Below are 21561 nucleotides of genomic sequence, written 5' to 3'. Positions count from 1 at the left end.
TTCTCACAACAGAAGTCCTACATTGTATACATGGTACAGTGCGTGGGTGGGCACACAGCTTACCAGCTACCCTGGGAATGGTGCTCCAGTTCACCAGAGATGACTGAGAAAAAAGGGGGGGGGGGGGGGGGCAAAAGGAGGGTTGCTCTACGAAATGTAGTACCAAGTGGGCATTCACTCAAGGCCTAATGCAAAATATGCACAGGTAGGCAGTGAAGGAAGTACACAATGTATACTGTAATGTATCCATATGGTGATATAACCCTGGCTCACAGATCACACGCTCCACCTCACTTTCCAAGCACACTCATATGCCACACAGACAGATCACAGGGATTCTCACATTTCCGTGTCTCTTGATTATATAAAAAGACTAGTAATATAAATACTGCTAGCATGAAATACAAATGCACTGATTTCTGTACACCATTAGTTTTGCAAAAGAAGTACATGTACATGTACACGTTTTAAACATCTTTGATGCCTCTCACTTCCATTGACCATTAATCCATGTTCTTTATCAGATTTCAAGAAGAAATACTTGTAAAAAAAAAAAAAATAGGTTGTTGCTCCTACATCATACAGGTTTAATAACTCAGATTACAGAGGTGTGTAAATACTTCACATACACTGTAGTATACAATGTAGTTACAGCTGTAGTAACAAAATCAGAGACATTTCTTGACATTTGTACAGATCACAAGAGCAGTTGCCTTGGGCAGCAAAAGGTACTGTGAATGTGATTGTATGCACTATTATGGGATGCTTCGTTCAACTTTGATGCAGAGGCAATACAGTATCAGAGCCCATCATCTGTCTGTTTGGTTTTTATATCATTTTTGACAAACACTATGATTTTTAGAAACAAGCTGCGATAAAGTGGTTAAAATTGTTTTTAGCCCTTCCAGAATGAAGTCTCCTCGGTGAAATTTCACTTGTTTTAAAAAGATAAACAAAACAAAAATTACATTTATTCCAAAAAATGCCATGTTTGCATTGTCTGCCATGTAAACAAACAGTGTGATTGAATTTACAGCATGGGGCACGTACACTGTAGCCACAAGTCTGTGCATGTGCATATTAAAGTAGAACAAGCCTTTGAGAGATCAACCTCCACAACTATGCATTTATTCACGGCACCAAAGACACCCATCAACATGATGCCGCTTGCAGATTTATAAACTCCACGGCGCCCTCAAAGTAGAGGGCTACACCAGCAGTCTTCGACCTACTTCTCATTGCCATTTTTTCCAATTCCTGGAGTTTGCTAGGCAGAGTAGAATAGTTATATACGCTGCTGCAGCACGCACTAGAAGGGAAGCGCTTTTTATCTATTTATGCCACTTTGACATTTAGGATGTGTGTGGGGGAAGCAGCCCCTTCAACCCTGTGTCATGTGTGCCTTTGATGCATGGCAGATATTGGATTAGACCTGGTTACACACCGCTTGGAGGACACTGTGAATGTGCTGAAATTGCCAATTCCTTATTATGAAGAGTCAAGAGGAAATGCGCCATTATAATATGGTCATCTAACAATATGCCTAATTGACATGTTTGCCATAAAGCTTCAGTCTATTTTTCTTGAAAATTGAAAGCAGTGATGCAGTTTTAAAGGAAACAATCACACGATAATGTACTGTACATACACTTGTAACATAGTACATTAATATGTACAGTGGTGTACATGTACATTGTACATATTAAGGAAAATACAACTGTTTTGCCACAATTTTCAATATCAGACAAAATTATAGGAAAGAGTCGATATTCGACCAAATAGAATTATACCTCAAGATTTCCTCATGTTTAAGAAATACAATGAACACCCACATGTAAACACGCAGATACACACATACAAAGTGTACATGCATACAGAATGTCTAGTAGAAGTGTATTTTACATTAAAGTAGCTGATATTTTTTTAATGTCTATAAAATGAACTATGAGAAGAAACAGAGGGCTTTACAATGTATTTTTTACAGAAACTTCAATACCCAAGTGAACGCCTACTCAGATCCCTCTTCAATATTAATCATTGAATTTAAATAATGGGATGTGGGAATTCTCAGGCAGCAGATCAATTACTTAGCATAATCCTGCAGATTTCTCGAGCAGTACTCTACAAGCCATACTGTAACTTCACAACTACACCAGTGGGCGATGCCTATCGATATCATCCCCTCTCAATGCCTCGGGCAGAAACTACAGATGCACCACCCACCATATTTCAAGAAGATGAAACACTTTCTCATGCTATGTGACGCATCTCATATTCAAACCTGTACTTCACACAGGAACCTCCCAGTCTCAGCATTGTTTTGTCTTTTTTTTTTTTTTTCGTCGGTTTACCATCATACACAAACTCATGGGAATGAACAACTTTTGTCATGAAGGCAGCATATAAGGCTGTTCTGCTGTAGGACCTCGATTATCCGGCCACGTCGGGACCGGCAGGTGTCCGGATATTCAATATGGCCAGATAAGAGAGATATGCTCACCTACAGCACTTTCTAAATCTAGCATATCATGCTAGGGGTATACACATTATTTATACCAATTCACTGAAATTATGTTTATCTGCATGGCAATGCCATGTTTCATACATCAGAAATTGAATGATACAGAAATAAAACAAAATACACAAAAAATATTCTTTCATGTATTATTTGTTTGGTTGATATGGACTGACAATAAGATCAATACTGCGACTTGTTGAATACTGTCACTACATTGTACATTCATGTGTACATTGTACCGAAAGCACTGCTGTGCACTCGGTGCCAGTAACAAAGTTACAGTTACAGAATATGTCCCATCGTGTATTCACACAGTTATGATTGAACGTGTGTTTGTTTGATTGAGAGTTGGCACCGTAAACACATGAAAACATTTCAAAAAAATATCAGCCAGTTGATGTCTGGATAACAGAGAGTCCGGATAATCAAGGTCCTACTGTACACGTACAAGTGTACATGCATATTCAAAAGTAAAGCCAGTTGGAGTAATTATCACAGCCTTCCAGTTCCTGAGGTCATTCCATCGACTCTAATCAGGGCTACAGTACCAATGTCATCCCAATGACAAATTGTGGTGCCAGATAAACCGTATCAGCACTATTCATTTCTCACTTTTAAAGTGTATACTGTACACGCACTGTACATAATTACATTTCATATTCACACAAGAACATGTTAGCTTTATACTGCATATTTGTATTTGCTCATTACAACTAGTGCTCTGAGAATAATTAGTATTAAAAAAAAAAAAACTTTCCCACGACAAAAAGGACAGTTATCAAAATCGTTTTGATACACATGAAGTTTTCATTACAAAATTTTACAATGTTTTTTAATTGACAGAAGAAAACTGCACAAGTCAACAGATACACTTCATATATTTTGTGTACCTCGACATGTAATCTTCTTTTCTTTTTGCCATATTTTTATATATTGTGGCACACTTTATATTAGACTTCATAGCAGCTAGAGATATCCAAACAAAGCGATCCTAATAAAAGGTGGGACCCACCTTTTATTAGGATCGCTTTGTTTTATGTTGTTTTTAGATATCTACGCCATTTCAAAACCACTTTCATCAAATAAACTTTGAATTCTTCTAGAATTGTATGCTGTTTTAACATTTCATGAAGTGGTTTCTAAGTATCTCGCAAAAAGTTAAAAGCTGAATCCTTACCTCAACCAGTACTATACCATCCCTTTAAACCCATTTTACTTACCTTCAGTAACATCATCATCCACAGTTCCTTTGACTTGTGAAAAGCACCATTGCACCTCGCCGCTTCCTGAAACTGCAGACACAAAAGAAGAGGGAAAAGCCATGAATTTAGTACATTATCATGTCACACTGATAAGGGACACCATAAATCCTTTCTAAGATCATTACTACCAACACATAATTCTTGCCATATTCACTGCACTAACGAAACATTTGACACTTTCTCCACTTTATATTGTATCACACTCGTAACTGTAAAATTGGGCATATAAAACAGTAATCAAAGCATTGAAGCACTTCCACTAGTATCATTTTGTACTCTGGTTTACCCACAGTGTACCAGTCCTTGCCACATGATATTCCTAGTACATATTGTACTTGTATTGTATGGACAAGTACAATTGTATACATGTGAGCATGAATAAACTTTGTGAGTCATTTTCTGTACAAAAGATATTCAGACATCAATCACACTGATGATGTTTGCTAATCAAGAGTCCAATCTTTAATAGCACTTGCCCAATGACTAGCAGCACAGTAAAAGTCAGTCCAATGGATTTGATGGACCGCACATAAATGTACACAATCAGTCGCTAGCAGTCACGTCCATACGCTGGCCGTATGCTACATGCAAAGGAATGTGGTGGTCTCACAAACCCACGTGCAACACACAGAGTCACACTTTACCCAATTCCCTCATGCACTTCCAGTATAAATGCGAATTTAATACTATGCCGCAGGCATGGGCAGAGCGCATTTAAGCAGTAATCATATTTTCCCCTTTTTGTCGTGACTGAAACATTCTCACTTCATAGTAGAAAAATGCATTTTTAAAGCTTACAGTTGATATTATCTATTTTACCCAACACATAGCACTTGCTATTCCCTGAACACCTACAAAACTGTCGTAGTTTCGAGATATGTACCTATACTCCGTTAAACAATTATATACAGCTCGTGCTGTGCACCGGCACAATGTTGTTGTGGACTCATTTTCATGGAAATCAAATAGCGCCGCCACCACTGCTTGAGTGTTTACAGTTATATGTGACATCCAGAATTAGCAAACAAATGTATGTGTGAAAAAAGAGCTTTAGAATATTTGGCATTACTTTGCTTCGGTAATTGAACTGCCATGTGGCATGCAAGTAGCTTAGGATACAAGTGTATACTGAATCTGATAGTGAGGTTAGTTTTTCGCTAGCTCCATGTCTTGGTGCTAGGATATTGCCTTGGCAACACCCCTTGTAACATATTTTTTTTTTTCATCACAGTGAATGTTTTGTAATAGGCGTGGCTTCATATGCGAGAATTCATAGTAACATTCGCACAAAAGGCATGCATAATATGTACTTTAACACACATCTCAGTCACATGGCATTTGCCACGCGAAGCTAGATTGCATGCGTATGCAGCGAGCTACTGTAGCTAGCTAGGTCTGTCTGTGTGTGTGTGTGTGTGTGTGTGTGTGTGTGTGTGTACATACATCCGTATTCATGCCACTGCATTCACTCCTAAACAGAAAATTTGAGCTGTCGCTTGCGATAGCTCTACAACAATGTGCACATGGATACAGTCACGCTCACAAACTATCTGGCTTTAATCGGTTCGAAAACAGAGAACAAGTACTGTATTACATGTGAATTGGTAATGATCACATAGCTGTTTATAATTTCATAAGGCATAGTATGGCACTGGACTGCTAATATGAACAAAATATAAGGGTAGCAAGTGAGCATCGCACGTACAACGTATGTACGCAGACAGTGCAAAGAGTATGACACAAGGGGGAGTGGCTTCTGCGCTGGTTATGCGTTTTAGTTAACTGCTGTACACTCATTTTACCAGTCACTGGAGATCTGCACACTCATGGAGCTTTTCGGCGCTATTTGCAAACATGATTTGGACCCCTTTTTGGCCATTCACCATTTTTGGCGATAAAAAGTGGTAATACCGCCGTGATTTGAAAGCTTAATTTCTCAAGATAGAAACATCATTTCGCCATAGAAATTTAAATCTCTTGAATGACAATTCCCTTTAATATGAAATAAAATCTAATTCATAATTGGCTTTATTAAAAGTTACCAAAATACTCCAGACACCCTACTAGTAGTACATACACACTTTAAAGAAATGGTAGTTCTGGTTGAGATGGGGATTCAGGTTTTAACTTTTTAAGAGATAATTGGAAACCACATAAATGTTGGATTTTAAAGAGCATACGATTCTAAGAGCAGTTTGAAGTACATATTTGATAAAGATTGGTTTTGAAATGGCTGAAATATCAAAAACAACAACAACAAAGTGGTCCTAACAAACGGTGGGTCCCACCTTTTGTTAGAACCACTGGTTTTACTTTGTTTGTTTGTTGATATCTCAGCCATTTCATAACCAATTTTATCAAATAAACTTTGAATTGCTCTTGGAATCGTAAGATCTTTAATATTTTATTGTTTGTAATATTACTCTCACAAAAAGCTAAAACCTGAATCCTGAATCTCAACCAGAACTACACGTACACTATCCCTTCAACACACTGCATGCACACTCAGCAACCACTATCACTGCACTCTCTCTCAGCTTGAGGTTTGTCAATAAGGAGGGATATGCATAATGTTAGACATCGTATACAAACATATGCACTGGCATGTGTGTACATACATATTGTACATCACCAAAAAAAGCTCTAAAAATCGAGAAATACGCCATTCTCTTGCACGATTTTTTGCTTATATCGCAAGGTCAGAGTGTGATGGTATCCACAAAAACGCAACAGAAAAACAAAATCTCCATGCGTGCCGATGCAGTGACTCAATGTACAGGGGTTGAATGCAAGTGCCGACTTGCCAGAATTTGGTCACCAACGGGCGCCGCAATGTCCATGATGCAATTTTGCGCCAACAAGGTATGGATGGGTGTCTAATACGTGGACACCCTTTACGTTTTTCTATTAATAGAAACAATATAATATCTCACAATTTGCCTGAAATTTTACTCACATGTAAAGAAAATACTCTAAATTTGCAAGCGCGTATCAAAAATGCGATCTGAGGTACATGCTTTCAGATTAACTGCTTTGAACGCGTGCAATGTAGGTGTTATATTGACGCACTCGGTTGCGCAGTAATTTTGAAACCGACACCCCTTCTCCCTCTTGACAATACGTGTGAAGTGAGAGTAATGCTTTTCCTACGTGTATTCATAATCTCTGGTATCCATTTTGCTGTTGTTATTGCTTATTATCCATCTTTTCAGCAATTATTTTGATATATTCAATTCAAATCTCCAGTGAAGAATAGAAAATCGCTGCACGCAGTCTCATGCGTGAACGTTCATTCTTTACGCGCAAAGCATACAACATAGAGGGGTGTCGGTTTCAAGGTACAGTGTGGATGTGTTGGACACCTACCATATAGACCCTAGCGCAGCGCAGCACATTTTTCAGCGCCTTTGAATGCTCACTGACATTGAACGCCTGACCATATTCTGATCGCAGTGACCGTATATTCTGGGGGGTTTTCAAGGTGATATATTTTCAGATTTTGTGAAATTCTATGATGTATTTAACAAAAAAAAAATGAGATAGAGGATCTTTTTACATTGCTGCGTTCTAGATATGATTTTGTATGTAGTATTCAAAACTCAAATTCAAATGTAGTTTCAAAACTACTGCAGAAAAGCTGAAATGACTGAATACTGGGGGTTTTACCCTAATCATGCTCGTGTTGTAAGCCATTTGCTGGTAAAATAAGGCACTTTTAGAGGTGCTTAAATTTGTGTTTCTTTTTTTCATCATACAGTGCCAGAGACACCACTCTGTTGACTCAAAAGGGCACTCCCACAGTATAGAGTAAAACATCCAGTTCTCAGCCGGCCTCCAGCATCTGGACACTTAACACAAGCCAGCAAATTCTACTGTCACAACACACACTTATCACATCATTTCACAGACTGGCACACTCATTCACAACAGCAAAGTGCCAGAGTCACCTCCAAGAATCCATCTAAAATCCTGAATTTCGCAGCAAAAAATGCGGAATTGGCACAACTTTTCCAAAGCGCGCGCGCGCAAATTAGGTCCTGTGTTAAGAATTAGGGTCGCCTAAAAAAGTGCTAAAAATTGAAAAATTACCCCATTCTGTTGCAAGATATTTTGCTTATTGGAAGCTCAGAGTGTGATAGAATCCTCAAAAACATCCTGAATGCAAGTGCCGAGTCACCAGCTTTACAGGGGCTGAATGCAAGTGCCAAGTCACCAGAATTTGGACACAAACGGGCGCCGCAACGTCCCCCAGTGCAACCTTGCGGCAACAAGGTATGGCACGCGGCGTATTTTTCAGCGGTCTTGTACGCACATTGACATGGAGCACGGTTAGCACTCGTCCAAATTCTGGAGAGGCCGGATGGATTCTGGGGGATTATCAAGGTGATAATATTTTGGGATTTTTTGAAATTTTTTGATGCACTACTGTAGACATCTATAAAAAACAAAGTCAACATTGAGTCTTGAGATTTATTGTTGGATATAGGGCCTAGAGGTCTAGTCTAGAACTAGATCATTTGGATTGAACAATATTGCAGAAAAGCTTAAGTGTCCGAAAACTGGAGGTTTTATTAAACTTTTACTCTGTGTAGACGCCGTGTCTATAGAGGTTCTACTAAATTGCAACAGGGCATCTCCGGGTTTACACTCAACAGGTGAGATCCTACTGAGTCTAACCGTTACACTCGCTCACAAAATGTGTAACATTAGAATTGTTATTTAATATTGGTAACGTCTTACCAACATTAGTCAACAGTGTCAGTGATCACATGGTGATAGATTCTAAATACTAATAACGGTACCTTTTATAGACCCTCCTAATCATTGCTAATATTCAATGTCTAACGTTAACGATGGACTAAGTTTATAGTATGGACTATGGTAACTCTACTAGATCTACACATCGACCACCCTTTTTGAAACCGACCACTGGTTTTTGGCGCACAGAACACTTAGTATGGTTGGGGCACAACCTATCTGCAGGGCACCTTCCCATCGGCACCCTGCGTATCATGGCTGTTTGCGTAGAGAACGAAAAGGTACGCGCAGGATTAAGTGTCATGAGCTATAAAGACAATAAAAACGAAGAAACGAAAATCAAACTCAAACAAACCATGCTAAAAATTACACATCCGCTCAGTAACGACGCGTGTCTGTGAAATTCATGTGTATTACCTATGGCCTGTGAAATTCACGTGTAATACCTATGCTGTGAAATTCACGTGTATTACTATGGAGGGGAGGGGGTGCCGATCGCAAGGTTCCCTTTTTAGCAGCGCGAAGAAAACGGAACGCACGCACTAAAATTGCGCTATTTTAAAACGGAGATTCATAATCAACGAGACGGTCACAACATTCAAAACTGCAGTATTCATGGCATATTTGAGGCAAGAATTAGGCGGATTTGTGTCATATTTTTAGAATAAACAAGCTACAGATCCTTAGGGCGACGATAGGTGGTACCCCCAACCCTACACACTGCACGCGCACGCAGAGCACATAAAAATGTATTGGCTTTGATTGTTGATGAGGCAGTGTGGGGAAAACGAAAATTCACTATTCATTTAATGGTTTAAATCAAGGAGTCATAAGGACAAAATTTCGAATGAATACTTTAACCGAATCATAATGTAATGTCAATGCATTTTCTAAAAAGCTTGGTACAACACAGTGTTCACCAATACAACTCGGTTTGTGTGCATTGTCAATAAATTTACAAAAACAGCGGTCGATAAAGGAGCGGCACCGCTGGGAGCTGAAAAGAGGGCACTCAAGTTCGACGGTAATATTTTTGCACTGAAACTTCGAATTGAAAAGGGAACAACAGCATTTGATAGTGCTGGATTTTCTCAATCACGTAGGTCAAAATTTTACATGAATTTCAGTGTTAAATATTCTTATCAGGCAAACAAAAATTAGGCGGTCGATGAGTAAAGTTTAGTAGGACCAACCCTATTTTACTATTATTGACTAACGTTAGACATAATTTCCAACACTACAAAGCTGCTCTTGCACTTTACCTAGTTGCAGCAAAGAGTAGGGGAGAGCGGGGAGAAGTGGGACATTATTTCAAGTTCGCCGATTTTCTTCTTATATCTTTTTATAGAAGAGATTATTACATTTCCTGTTGGGCTTGCATGAAGGTTCATATGGTAGGTTACATAAAGAGCTATAAGCTGGGGGTAGCACTGTTCTCAATTTTCTGCAGTTAATGAAAAGAAAAAAACTTATTTTGGGGGAGAAGTTGACCCACCCGTGGGTGAAGTGGGACAACGGCAAGGGAGAAATGGGACTGTGGGGGTAAAGTGTGACATCCTAGATGGTCTATAGAAATGTCAAAGTTGGAAGGCATAATGAAACATTGGTAATGAAAACAGTCAAACATGCTTTAAAATGATCTTTACTTCAACAAAACAAGTTTGAACAACATGTTTGAAAATCTGAACTGCTTTACATGTAATGCTATTATGAGGGACAAATGGGACACGTTGTCCCAACTGTCCCTCACATGACATATACATAAATATGTACGACTGCTCAGTAACCATGCAGGCATTTGTCAAAAACAAGTTATATTAGTTGCATATTAATAAGGCTCACCACCAGCTTCAATTGTGCCCTTGAAATCATGAACACAAAGACAACAGGTTAATTAACTTGATTTTAAAAAAACATTATATTTTGGGGAAAATTTTCAATAGCAATTTATACATACTTAGAATTTGCCGAACTGCATGGCTTTCTTAGTGTGATGTATGGTTGCTAGGGGCTTATTGTAGATATAAGCCAATCGCTGATTTGTTGAACAGTTTTTGATTCAGAGAACGTGTCCCACTTGACCCGCGTCCCAACTCACCCCGCTCTCCCCTATTGGTAGCAGCAACATGTGTAAAACGCTGGAACAATGTAGCTGCACAAAACTGTGAGTGTGAATCAGTGTGATGTGAACATCAACTAGCGTTAGGTGTGCGTTTTATGACAGTGCCAGTGAGTGGCCAGTGCAGTGGCTGGCAGAAGAAAGGGCAAGAGCGAGCCGCGAAAACTTCAACTTCGAACTTGAATCCGATTCCCACACTAATATTTTAGGGTAATTTTCTCTCAAGAACTTTGTAATGCACTTTATCTAGCTACCACATTACATTGTCACTCAATGAGACAAGCTCATTAACTTATAGACCATCTAATAGGCTGAGGATCAACTCTAACAGTGATTCATTGCTAGTCTGTCGATACGCCCTTCACAGCCAATTGCACAGTGGGCCATTTCGCAGCACACGGTTGTCTCCCGACCGCTGCGCCTCTAGCTACGGGACGCAAACCTCTACAGTATTCGATGGGTCCCATAAATCGCGGGCTCTTCCGCTAACTGGGTAATTCAAATGTCAGTGCATATGTACAACGTCGAACAGAAATATACTCACCGGCCATGGCGCTGGGTTCAAATAAGCTCCAAAGGATATCCAGTATCCTTTCAACTTAATTTTTAGTACCCTAGCGCTCTTGCTAAATAAATGATGGATCTGATGTCGTACGGATGTTTTTAGAGTAAAATTCCAGCAGTTTCATTTCAAAATGGCGCACTTAGGCGATAGGGAATTGTAGTGTGACGTCACGCGTAACCTCGCGTCCAAACGTAAACGTAGAGTATGTGCCACAAATTATGATGTTACGCTAAAAATACGGAAACACCTCTTGTTTCCTTATTTCGTGGTTTGTTTGTTTGTTTGTTTGTTTTTGTTGTTACTGTGCACTTTAACAATTGCAAGTCTATACAAATCTAAAAAGAGTAAAAGTAATTTTCTACGCGTCCGTATTTAAAAGGGGAGGGCTTCGGCCGTTTTGTTGATACATGTGTATTTCTTTTTTCATAATAAATAATCATTTGGAACACCGCTTTAGAAAACGGATTATTTTCTCGTTTAGCAGTGGAAACGTTATGGATACCTATAGACACTTTCATCTCCTGTTTGATCATTAAGCCATGAAAAAAAAGCCTTATAGTCATAACAAAGGGGGGGGGATATTTGGGGAGGCTTTGTAGACAAACTTTCCAACTCCTATCAACCACAGCGAGTCACATTATGTGAGTGAACTTTATATAACCAATAAACTGGAGTTGTACAAAAGCTCTCTCTCATTCGTCTTTTCCTAAATTTTGTTTTCGTGCATGCTTCAAGTGTAAAATATCCCTTTCCGAGAACAATCGTTGATATGATGATATGACATGCTATATACTTTAAGAAGAAAATCTCTTACGTCGATGACAGTTATTTTCTTCTTTTTTTTTCGAAATCATCTTCATTTCTTGAGCTATGTTTTCGCCTTTAATGTAATTGGGTTTTTAATTATCATAATTTAAATTTTGTATTCCGCTTGTAAATATCATGCACTTTATAAATCATTATTTGACTGCACTTTTGTATGTAACTTTGTAGGCCTATGCATTTTGCGTTGCTCTTATGTATAACTAGAAGGGCTACAGTGTGAAAATAGGTCAATAAAGCGGAATAGATAAATAAGAATAAAAATCAGCATTCTTCTCTTTCAACTATAATAAACAAACTCACAAACATAACATCAAGGTTAATTCATGTCAGAGAGACAAAACGATTCAAATATTACTTGTTGGAATAATCATGGCACTTCATCCACGTATAAAAAACACAACATTATGACTATCGTCAGGTTTGCGGGTTAACTTCTATATACTCTTTCACGGAAATTGTTATTTTACCCCCCCCCCCCCCCCCCAAAAAAAAAATAAATAATGATTTATTGATAAAGAAAGAATGATTCGGACAGCTCATTGTGTGTGTGTGTGTGTGTGTTTCTTTGTTTTGTTTTGTTTTATTTTTTGCATTTATGCGCGAACTTCAATAATTATGTATAACATGAATCACTAAAACAGTGAAATGACATACTAAACATAAGTGGATATATAAAGCAATGATTATCGGAACTTCTGATTTATAACTTCATCGGAAATAAATGCTGGTATTATAACGTAACGACAATATCGTTACATTAATGCATTATAAAAGCACAGAACAACAACAACAAAAACAAAATAATAAGGGAGACCGACATAACAAGCAAAGCTTGATCATGAAGACATGTTATGGTGACCTCAAAACAATACAAGATAAAATACTACATATAAATAGTGATGCGAAACTGGGGTCATTTGTATGTTGTATATGACTTTTTCCTTTTTTCATATTTCACTTCATTTATTTTCTACTGTTTTTTTTTCAAGAATACAATGTACAAACGAAAATACAATACTTCATGGGGTTAGAGGTTAGAATACGGAATTCATGGTGAGAAAATTTATCATGGTATCTTATTCTTTTATATGAGTTTTCTATCTATAAGCTTCTCCGTATTTAAAGTAATGCACCAAACATTTACTTGGATACTGTATACATTCTAATGTAATACCCAAACTTCTATTCTTGTTCTCTAACGAAAAAGAAAAAGAAACCCTGATAGATGGCGCTGTTCACGCATTACTCTTCGTAGACATGGGGTGTACATGTACAACAACGCACAGTGATACATGTACTGTGAAACATGTATTCTTAAAACAATAAAAAAAAAGTATCACTGGAAAAGACAAAATACAATAGAATCAACAAACATTACGTTTAACCTTTTCTGTGTAAGACACTTTAAATAGTGGGTACAACGCTATGGCGTTTTCTGGATCAATTGGCACACAGAACACGCAATATCTTTATTTTTTTCAGTTTTCTGTGTAATATTCTCACAAAAGAAGAAATGTCTCAATGACAATATAAAGAGTGCCATATACTAATTACATAATGTGGGGATGATGGTACCGTCTCAGAACTCACCCATTGGTTTGCTATAATGTAATAAACTATAAAAAACATCTTGTCGGTCAGGAATTTGCCAGCTAGAACAACATCCCCCTTTAAAAGCCAGTGTTGCTGAATCAATAAATGTAACGCCGTGATAACATCACGTAAATAACTTTTTTTTTTTCATTTACCCTTTTAACATCGTTTTACACATGAAACTTAGTGAATATTATAGTATAATAAAAGCAGATCAATAGGAGTCTTTCGGTAAACCTGTTTTGAACAAGATTTTGAAATTAATACAGAATGTATTCATGACTCTGCAATTTATGGACCCAGTTCCATAGACAGAGGGTTGATGCCCGATTAAAAAGTAATGTTTTAATGTTTTGAAAATGAAACAAGATCAACCAGGGACGAATAATTTATTGACAGAATGAATCAATGACAAAGACATTGATGCTATAACAACATTATATTAATAATTCATGGCCGGCGGAGCCGTGGGGGCTCGGGCCCCCACACTTTTTGTGCACCATACAAAGGAATACATAAGGTGTCATCACTTTGGGCCCCCACACTTTTTTTTTAACCCGGAAGTACGTAAGTGGCACTGAATAGAAATAGATAGAGATCTTGCAGTGTGAGCGCGGTAAGGTTATGTTTTTCCACTTAAGACCTTTTCAGCTGAAGAAACCCGGAAGTGGAAGGGGAGAGATGAGCTGAGGACCTTTTTTTCTTTTTTTTTTTCGTTTGTCAGCTGAAGAAACCCGGAAGTGGAAGGGGAAAGATGAGCTGAGGACCTTTTTTTTTTTTTTTTTTTTTTGCTTGTTAGCTCATGAAACCCGGAAGTGGGCCCCCACACTTTTGAAAACGCTCCGCCGGCCCTGTAATTATGGGCGTCCTTATCCAGGGTAGCGTCTTCAGTGGTACCACTGCATATACTGCTAGATCGCCCTGTCATTATCATTACCCTAGAGGGACATGGCGAGTAAAAAACATCTTGTCCAAGAACGTAAGCACTGGGCGGGAATCGAACTCGGGTCCTCCGATCGGGAGTGGGGAGTCTCATCCACTGTCCTATATATAGTGCTGAATGAAACCTCTTTTGCCTCTTTTACAATATTCTTCATCATTTCACTCTATTCTTCACTCTCCAATATTACTCCCGCACCTTCCATTCTATATTCGCCCTCTCTATACTGTTCACTTCACAGGGCCGGCGGAATCGGGGGGGGGGGGGGGGGGGGGGGGGGCTTGGGGGCTCGGTCTCCCACCTTTTTTGCACCATACAGAGGAAAACATAAGGTGCCACCACTTTGGGCCCTCCCCCCACTCTTTTGACCCCGGAAAGTGCGTATAGTGGTACTAGAAAGAAATAGATATAGAAACCTTGAAGTCAGTGAGCGCGGTAAGGCCTTTGTTTTTGCGCTGAAGACATTTTTGTTTTTTGTTTTTTGTTTTTTTGTTGTTTTTTTGTTGTTTTTTTTTTGCTTGTCAGGTGAAGACACCCGGAAGTGGCACCATGCATTGCGCGGAAGATTTTTTTTTTTTTTTTGCTTGTTAGTTGATGAAACCCGGAAGTGGCACCAGAAGTCTGAAGTGCCCCCCCCCCCCCATTTTGAAAACGTGGCGCCGGCCATGCTTCATTCTTCACCCCTTCCCCCCCCCCCCATTCTGCATGCTGTCCTTTCCTCTCTTCCTCTATAGTAGATGTCATATTTCTTAATTGAGTTTTTAACATCATAAATGTGTTTTTGATGATATTTGCCCATACATCATGAGATATTGCACATTGAAGGGTTGTAAAGCTTCTCAAAGGGACACTTGAAAATGATGCCCTTTGGGGTTTTTTCAAAAATATATCTTGCAGCATTGATTAGTTCTTTTTATTACATAAGATGAATACATAGATGCAGGCAGTTATCCTTGATTAAGGGGTTGTTATCATCACATTATTGCCTACAAAGTACTGTAAAAGACTTTGATTTATCAAACAGATTAACTTTATGTACTTTGAGCTGTTTCAGTGGTAGCCAAAACAAAGAAATACATTAAAATACAACAATCATTCAAAGTTGTGTGATACTGAGGACTATGTACTACAGATCTAGTACCACAAGAACATAATAAGAAAGCAAATTGTAGTTAAGCAGAGTTGGGGGGGGGGGGGGGTAGAGGAGGGTGGGGGCGGGGGGGGGGGGGGATAGGGGAAGGGGGGGGAGGGATTTGACAAAATAGATCAACATTAACCAGCAGAACTTGTGTTATGGGATGGATGCTTCCCATTGACTTGTGTACATTACATGCATACTCTATAGGGCTCACACGGGTAAAATTTCCCATAGACACGTGTGTTAAATTTCAAAATGCAAAAAAAAATCTCTAAAATAGTTGGGAGAAATGAAATGTTTCATCTTCACTGACCTGGATAAGTGAGATATATCTTTCTATCCATCAAATTCCCAAGGAGGGTTCTTCAGCTCAAACTCTGTCCAAGGTGTCCGTAAAGCCAGATTACGAGTTCTTTTCACCCAAAAAATCACCTATTTTCTGTACATGCACCCAATGAAATAATTATAGTCCATTGAGAGACTAATTCCATGAGAGAAGCTGTCATCTTCCAACCAAAATGCAGTTTGTAGAGGAATTCACACTCAATATCTGCAGTTATTCAGGGTTTTTTTTTTTTGCCAAACTGCATTATTGATTTTTAATCAATTTTTTTCTTCATTTATTTTGGTATCTTTGGTACGAATTTGTGAAGGGGTCTGGGACATTCCATTTTATTTACAGGTGTGAGCTCTATACTCTTTCCTCAGCCTCATTCTGCCATATTGTCTGCTGCCCTCATGCACTTCCCCGCTCTTCACTGTTGTGACAGCTGGCAGTGCATGCGATGAGGGTGAAACTTCAACCATGGTGATTATAACAAACGGACAGACTGTGTTTTGATCACTGACTTTATTCTTCAGAAATTATCCTTGCATCATGAGGTAAGTAAATTTGTATCAAAAGGATTGACAAATTACAGTGAAAGTTTCATATGTCTGTTTCATACACACTCAAGTGAATGTTTATGAATTATGCAATGATTATAAATATGAAATCAGGTAATGATTACCTCGATCATGACAGAAGATAAAGAAATTAACTGCATGGTCTTCAACACATTACAGTGCAATCCCGTTGTAACGAACACGGTTATAACGAAATTCCGGTTACAACGAAGTAAAAATTCGGGCCGCAACACTATCCGTTCTATGTGTTTTATTGTGTGTGTTTTTTCGATTATAACGAAAATTCGATATAACGAAAGAAAACTGCACGTCCCAAGGACATCGTTATAATGGGAGTCCACTGTATGTACAGATTATATAAAGTATGATTCTACACTTCTAACAAAGAGAACTAATGAGAGAGTAGCCTTTTGTCAAGGCCCTCTCGCTGTAATAAGGCGAGCGAAGCGAGCCCAGCCGAGCGCGACCTCGCGCAACCCCACTCAGCTGGGCTCTCTTCACCATACGGCGAGAGGGCCTTGACAAAAGGCTAATGAGAGAGCGTATGCGGTGAGCTTCTTATATTCGGAGAGCTGTATGTATACAAAAGTCATATCCATAATTTACTGTATGATTTATAATGATCGAAGGGGTAACATTTTATTCAGGGGGTTGGGCAGTTCGATATACACGAGTCAACTTTGTTCTTTTTTTTCCTCTCTCTTTTTGTGCATGTTTGTTGTGTGGTTGATTGTTTGGTGAACAGGTTCTGTGTTGTGTGTGCGTGTGTGTGTGTGTGTGCTTAACCCGTTCCATACTGAATTCTGAAATCCCCATAGACTTAATACACGGACCACCAGGTTCCCGTACGGAACGGGTTAAATATGCGCTTGTATCTGTGCTGGAGTGAGGTATACCTGTGAGTATGCCTAGAGGGGGAAGTGTTGATGAGGTGATTCGGGTGAGCGATGGAGGGGTAATGTTTTATAGATATGGATTATGTACAGACATTGATCATGTACATTTGTAAAGCTTTTGTATGTATGTGTGTACATAGGTATGTAGGCTTTTTGTTGACCCCTGATACATAGGTATGCAGGCCTTTTGTTTGACCCCTTAACAATTGTTAATTTCATTACCTAATAATTACTGCTGTGATGAGTATATGAACGCAGTTAATGGGTATATTTTTTATTGTGTATTGTACATACATATTGGTTTTGCTGACCCATTATCAAAAATTGATGCGGGGATGACTATTTATTTTGTAAAGCAGTTACTGTGTATTGTGTATAGTAGAATAATCAGAAATTGACACAATGACAGTCCTAAGAATTACTTTGTAATATTTTGTAATATGTTTGAAGTGTCACGCAGCTAGCAACAACAACTGAATGTTCAATTGTAATCAAGGATGGATGATGGAATCGAAATAAAATATTGTTTGAAAAAAAAAAATCTTACAGAGCGGTAAGCTTCGTTGACGAAGAAGTACCAATCAGATTGAGCCGTAGTGATCACGCCATTTCGTTCGATACCTCACAAGAAAGGTTATAGGCACACTTCTATTACGTCGATTAATTCATTGCTACCCGTTCACAAGTATATTTTCATTAACAAACAGAATGGTTTTCATTTTCTTTTCTTCTTTCATTGGTGCGACTTGCATCAGAACAAAGCACAAAGAAACGTTTTAGCTCTTGTAATTTGTTATCAGTAAACAAGTAATGCATGGTATTAGTCATACAGTACATAAGGCAGGGTTCGAAACTCCGTACCTTTCTTTTTTTCCCCTTGATGGCCCGTTCAGGCCAGTAATATCATTAAATGTGAAATGTTGGTGGCCCGAAAAAAAATGCAGGGTCCCTATATATGCAAAAATGAAACATAGCAATGCTGTTTTGAATCTTATTAGTTGCCAGATCGGAACACCAAAATATATGCTTTTCTATTTTGGATCAAAAATTTATCCTCTGGTGATTGGTTGAAAGAGCTTCACGTGATTATAGATATTTTCAGCTATTTCAGAAAGTTGACAGTCCATAAAGTACTATTTGCAAAATGACGTCACTTCTATGACGGCATTTTGCAAATAGTATGTGACGTAATTTTGCAAATAGTATACTAATTGCAAAATGATGTCACAAAGCAATTCTGAAATTGTGCGCAGCTTTGCTTTGCTTTGTAACAATTTCTAGCAAAAAATTGTGACGCCACAAAGCAATTTTGACATTGCGCACTGCTCGTACCGTGCGTCACCTGTGAAATACATCAATTTCTACCAAAAGATTGTGACGTCATAAAACAATTCTGACATTGCCCATTGCTTCGCACCGCTTCGCACCTTAACCGTGCGTCGCGCTTAGCAGTTCTGACCAAAGAGTGTTTCTACGCTCTTTGGTTCTGACATCGTGCGCAGCGACAAGCTTTATATGGTGCGCTATACGGTCAATGTAGGATCCCTTTCAACATCGCATCCACCATACGACTTCTTGATCGCTTTGCATTTCCTCTTCTTTTGTTTGAATTTTTGATCCAAAATATAAAACAAATATACTTTGCCTAATTTCGAAACACTCAAGGCAAAGTATATTTGTATAATTATGAAACGTTGGAGGCCTTAACACTAATTTTCAGTGGCCCCTTGCCATCGGGCCACCGCTAGTGTCGAGCCCTGTGTAAGGTATTGTGCCGAGTCGTCAGAGATAAATTTGTACAATTAAATAAAATACGTGTATATAGTTTGAATGTCGATATAATCACTGAATCTAGTCAAATTGATAAATGCAATCAAAAGATCAAGAGAGTTCATCACTTCGCGCACTTGACACCTATTGGTGTCAAGTTAAGCATTCCTGCGTGTTAGTACCAATGTTGAAGTCACCCTTTAAATGATTCGGTTGCGCATCATTGGAGCTGCGCGGCACAGCATCGCGTATGATTATGGTTCGTTCGAATTCGGCGGAGCTCGGCTCTCCCCCCGAACCCTATAGCGGCGTGATCAGATAGAGACGGATAAACATTTATATAGGCCAGGTCGAGGAGAGAAGATTCGACATGGACAAAAAGGAGAACTCATGATCAGAGAGGAGGTGGTGAAAGACAGAAAGATCCCTTGATCTCTCCCAGAACTTAATTCAAAGGAGGGCAGTATGGAACGCCATTAAGGAAACAATACAAAATTCATTTCACTCCAGCCAATATTCATTTCACTTTTAACAAATACATTTCACTCACAAACATTGATTTTACTTTTTATAAAAATACATTTCACTTTTCACAATAATACATTTCACTTTTAAATTAAAATTCATTTCACTTTTCACAAAAATACATTTCACTTTTGAATTAAACTTCATCTCACTTTTCACAAAAATACATTTCACTTTTGAATTAAAATTCATTTCACTTTTCACAAAAATACATTTCACTTTTACATAAAGATTCATTTCACTTTTCACAAAAATACATTTCACTTTTACATAAAGATTCATTTCACTTTTCACAAAAATACATTTCACTTTTAAATACAAATTCATTTCACTCTTCACAAAAATACATTTCACTTTGGCGTACCATATCACTCAGACGAAACCATTTCACTGCGCTAAAACCATTTCACTCTGATAAAACCATTTCACTCCGATAAAAAAAAAATACGTTCCTCTTTTTTCCCGGCCAAAAGGTGGCGCCAGTCTGAGAGGAGTCACAGTGCCATGGCACTTAGCACTGAGCTGAGGTGAGTCTGGCTATGCAGTACCTAGATTTAGCGCGCTACGCTGGCGCGGAAGCGACGCGAGGCGAGCTAGCTAGCAGTCGACGGTCCTCGCCTCGGCCTCACTCACATGCACGCTCGTGCCGTTACATGCATACTACATCGAGAGTTGAATCTACGCCTGACGTCTTGCTGAATAATTAACGTGTGTTTTACAACGCTTTTCAACAGCGATGTTGTGGGGTAAGTTTGATGTCTGACTTCTGGTGATCGACATGCTATTTTTTCCGGTTCAAAATGAGTATTTTTTTGCCGTTTAAATAGTATCTCGAAGTTGACATAGTATTTTTCCTCTTTCAAAACATTCCCGTGTTTATAGCTGGCTGCTGACCCATCTAAAAAGGGGATTGATGACATTGATGTGACTTTTAGTTTTTGTTCATCAGGTCGGCAATACTTCGTGCTTTACGCAGATACCAAGATCGACGGTGCCCTAGAAGCATAACTTGTTAAAAATTAGGCCTGAAGATTGCATTTTTAGAGGCCAAATAATGTATTCTAGTCCTCCGGAAGGTCACGTGATCGCATCTAGTGCGGAAGGGGACTTTTTCGGACCGTAAATGCACCGTTGTTAACGATCTCTGCGGAGGTGCAGGGTCAGTCCCATATATTGAAATTAGCGTTGTTCATTCGCTCAATTGGAACTTCGTGATATCGTGTGTTGTGTACAGTGAGTCAGTGTAGGCCGGTGGCGGTAGGCCTACAATTGTATGTGGCGATGGCAATTTGTAAATTTGAATTTACAACTTATTCACAAAAATTGTACAGTGTACAATGTGTATGCTGTCTATAATAAACAGGGTCTTAGTCTTCATCTCTTGAGTCTTAGTAGTTAATTATTATATGATTTAGGCACCTACTCATCACTAAGTTAATACAAACAAGAACAGTATAGATTCAATATTATTATTATTAGTTTTTTTCTTTCTGGATCTGGATCTGGTGAGATACTGCACAAACTCCACATCAGGGATATAAACGTGCAGGCGTGGTCGAGTGAGCGGAGCGTTTATATTTTGTAATGTGCTTTTTGGATAATTTTCCCCAAGTCAAATGAATGTAACTTCCGTTTGAATGAGTTTAGACTGGGAGCTTCTCTGATATCCGGTGGAAGGAGATTCCATTCAGCACAGGTTCTCGGGAATAAAGAATACTTATAACAATCTTTTGATGTTTTTAACTT

General features: G+C 38.7%; 1 protein-coding gene across 2 annotated transcripts in view; it reads right to left on the bottom strand.

Moving 5' to 3' along the window:
• The window catches only part of LOC139708040 (serine/threonine-protein phosphatase 2A 55 kDa regulatory subunit B delta isoform-like), a 64885-nt gene that overhangs the window by 22648 nt on the left and 20676 nt on the right, over positions 1-21561 (bottom strand). Inside the window, exons 1-2 of one of the 2 annotated variants that reach the window (XM_071620027.1) lie at positions 11202-11360; positions 3739-3810 (exon numbers count right to left, since the gene is read on the bottom strand). In XM_071620027.1, coding sequence (XP_071476128.1) covers positions 3739-3810; positions 11202-11208 — 79 coding nt within the window. In that variant the 5' untranslated portion in view covers positions 11209-11360. Of the gene's footprint in view, positions 1-3738; positions 3811-11201; positions 11361-21561 lie in introns of those variants that run through there. The other variant, XM_071620025.1, reaches the window with a different exon arrangement.

This window comes from Diadema antillarum, unplaced genomic scaffold (assembly GCF_040938485.1).
Source record: "Diadema antillarum isolate AM-2024a unplaced genomic scaffold, OU_Dant_1.0 seq00001295_RagTag, whole genome shotgun sequence".
Lineage (NCBI taxonomy): Eukaryota > Metazoa > Echinodermata > Echinoidea > Diadematoida > Diadematidae > Diadema > Diadema antillarum.
Note: the sequence above shows the minus strand (reverse complement) of the source record. Positions and strands in the feature narration are given on the sequence as shown.